Genomic DNA, 3,587 nt, shown 5'->3' with positions numbered 1-3,587 from the left:
TCCTGTACTTCTGTTAGTTTGTTTTCCTTTTTGTAGCATAAGTCTATGTAAAATGCATATTAGTAGCTCTTTTCCCCCCTTTTAAATGAATTTTTCCTTTGTTATTACATAATGACTTCTTTTTCCCTTTTAATGCCTTTTGCCTTAAGTATATTTTACCTGATATGAATAAGATATCCAACTTCCCTTGGTTAGCTTTCTTGGTATAGCTTTACCATTCTTTTATGTCATTATAGTTTAGGTGTATCTCTTGCACGTGTGAGATGTTAGGATTTTTTTTTTTTTGTCCATTCTGAGAGTCTCTGTTTTTAATGACTTAAGGCATTTAGACAATTGTTGTAGTTACTCCTATAATTTGTGATTTTTATTTGCTTCTTATGTCTTCTTTACTGAAAGTGGTTTGATTAAAATCCCTTTATTTCTGTTGTGCCCCTACTACAATTTAGAAGTCATATGTTTTGTACCCATTATTTTTAGCAGTTACACCTACGCTTTAATCATGTATGCTTATATAGAAAGTGCAAAATATTCAATATCTCTATTATTTTGCAACTCAATACAAAAATCTTACAACTTTTATTCTATTCCCCTCCTCAACTTAATATAATTTCTGCCTCATATTTTTATATATCTTGTTTACATGCACAGTCTCACTACAATTATTAACTATTTTGAAACTCAATGGTTTGCTTAAATTTTTCTACAGATATGCCAGTTTCTTGAATGCTCATTGCTTCTTGGATATCACTTTTGTCTGGATTTAATTGGTTTTATCCTAAAGTAAATCTTTACTACTTTTTATCTTCAGCAAGGTTTCTTGCATGATACACTCTCTCAATCTCTGTCTGAAACAGGAATATTTAGGGAAGCATCTTGAAACCACATTTTGACATATGAATTGCTTTAAACACTTCATCAATAGTCTACGATGCAACAAATACATAAATTGATATCATAATTAACCAAGATGGGCAATTGGGTGTAATCTCATCTAATTTTCCAAAATCATCTCTATAGCGTTCACCTAACTTTCCCCTTTCAATACTTCCAGAGGAATCATACCCATGGAACCAAGGAACCAAACCAGTGTATCCGAATTCATCCTTCTAGGACTTTCAGAAAAGACAGAAATGGAGCCTCTCCTCTTTGCTCTGTTCCTTGGCATGTATGTGGTCACGGTCATGGGGAACCTGTTGATCATCCTGGCCATCAGCTCAGACTCCCACCTCCACACTCCCATGTACTTCTTCTTAGCCAACTTGTCCTTGGTTGATTTTGGCCTGGCCACCAACACTGTCCCTAAGATGCTGGTGAACATTCACACTAAGAGCAAATTTATCTCCTATCCTTGCTGCCTGACCCAAATGTACTTTTTCCATTTTTTTGGCATCGTTGACAGTGTCTTAATTGCAGTGATGGCTTATGACAGGTTCGTGGCTATATGTCACCCCTTACACTATGCCACCATCATGAGCCCGCGCCTTTGTGGCCTGCTGGCTGGTGGTCCATGGGTGTTTTCCTACTTTATCTCTCTCACACACATCCTCCTGATGGTGCACCTGGTTTTCTGTGGCAACAAGATTCCTCACTACTTCTGTGACCTCAATCCCCTTCTCAGACTTTCTTGCACTGACACTACTGTGAACAAGATCTTTGTGCTCATTGTGGCCGGGATGGTGATAGCCACACCTTTCATCTGCATCCTGGCTTCCTATGCTCGCATCATTGTGGCCATCATGCAGGTTCCCTCGGCAGGTGGCAGGAAGAAAGCCTTTTCCACCTGCAGCTCCCACCTGTCTGTGGTTGCCCTCTTTTATGGGACTACCATAGGGGTCTATTTGTGTCCTTCATCAGTCCGCACAGCTGTCAAGGAGAAAGCCTCTGCTGTAATGTACACTGCAGTCACCCCCATGCTGAACCCCTTTATCTACAGCCTGAGAAACAGAGACATACACGGGGCACTGAGTAAGCTCATCAATAGAAAAATTACCTCTTCTTCCTAACCACCAGGACATCTGGGAGTTTCTGGGTAATAAGACGCAAACATCTGGATTCTTGGGCAAAAATCTGGAATTTTTGAGTTGGGAGAGTAACCAACTCATTCATTCTGAATTTTAAATTGCAGAAGATTAGAAGGAAACCTCAAGATGACCCTGTCACTATTTTCCCAATTAGTGAGACCAATAAGAGTCCTTTTGTGTATGTCTTATGCCATATTTCCAGAAGAATCAGTCTAGTTTTACCAGATTGGATTTACCATGGTTCAGAATCCATTTAGAACTCAGCAAATGCTATTGGGTACCTATTATGAGCTTGATGTAGGTGCTGGCCATCGTGTGATGAGCAGGAGAGACACATGACCTATAGCTTGGAAGATCCCAATAATTGAGTGTGGAAGAAGACATTAGATGGAATCCTATATAATAAAAGGCTAACATGCAAATTGACTGAATGGCAGAACTAACAGTCGCTATGACATGCACTGACCACCAGGGGGCAGATGCTCAATGCAGGAGCTGCCTCCTGGTGGTCAGTGCACTTCCCAGGGGGAGCACTGCTCAGAAGCCAGGCTCATGGCTGGTGAGTGCAGCAGTGGTGGCAGGAGCCTCTCCTGCCTCAGAGGCAGGTGGACATCCCCCGAGGGGTCCAGGACTGAGAGAGGGTGCAGGCTGGGCTGAGGGATCCCCCCTACACCCCAGTGCACAAATGTCATGCACCGGGCCTCTAGTTATAATAGAATGGAATATATACATGAAGGGAAGGATAGAATGTAGCAGGAACACTTGAGAGAATCTGGAAGGGGGGGGTGGTCTTATCTCAAAGGATAAGATGGTATTTTCGAGGCAAATACGAGGAGTAAGAGTGTCTCAGACAAAGAAACAGTATGTGAAATGTGAACGAGCAAGAGAAAGAGAGAGCGGAATGCATTTATGAAGTGGACAATCCAGTTTGGGTGACTGGCTTGGGAAATGCCACATCGAGAAGAGCTTTAGGGTCAACCCAAGAGTTCTGTCTTTCCAATAACGACCAGGACATTAATTTGACTTTCAGAAACAAAAGTCAGGGAGGACGTGAATGAGATGTATGTTCCCCCTCCCCTCTCACTCCTATCCTGTCTTCTGGGGAGGTGGGCATGAGTGTGCTGGGGAAAAGTTGTGGAAGGCACAGGGAGAAAGAGGTTCAGACCATGCACTAAGAAACGGAGGAACCACCACCTGATGGCACATAACTTCATAGCCAAGGATAGGAAGGGTGATACCAATCTACTGAGTCTTGATTCTCTAAATCAGAGGGAAGCTGAGGCATGTCTCAATCACTACATACTTGTGTGGGATGCATTTAAGTAGTAGCCCTGCTTATGACAGAAATGAGAGTTATTCATTATGAGTACATCTTGTGCCACGCACCATATTAGGTTCCTTTGCACTAGTTTCATTTCCTTATTCTAAAGTCCCCGTGAAGGCAATAAATTATATTTATGTCTATTGTGAAGTAATCCTCATACTCATATGGATATTTACAACTAAAATGGAAAGTGCAGTGACTTTCAATGAGGTCAGAAATTTTCAAATGGTGCTAAGAAGGTG

The 3,587-nt window shown here is 41.7% G+C and overlaps 1 protein-coding gene across 1 annotated transcript; it reads left to right on the top strand.

The window, feature by feature from the left end:
* Positions 1–1,064: 1,064 nt before the first annotated feature.
* LOC102766008 (olfactory receptor 24) lies at positions 1,065–2,003 on the top strand. The gene has a single exon (XM_006753851.1). The coding sequence runs from the start codon at positions 1,065–1,067 to the stop codon at positions 2,001–2,003; it is 939 nt and encodes a 312-aa protein (XP_006753914.1).
* Positions 2,004–3,587: the final 1,584 nt, after the last annotated feature.

Source organism: Myotis davidii, unplaced genomic scaffold, assembly GCF_000327345.1.
Source record: "Myotis davidii unplaced genomic scaffold, ASM32734v1 scaffold972, whole genome shotgun sequence".
NCBI lineage: Eukaryota > Metazoa > Chordata > Mammalia > Chiroptera > Vespertilionidae > Myotis > Myotis davidii.
This window is presented reverse-complemented; position numbering and strand designations above follow the sequence as displayed.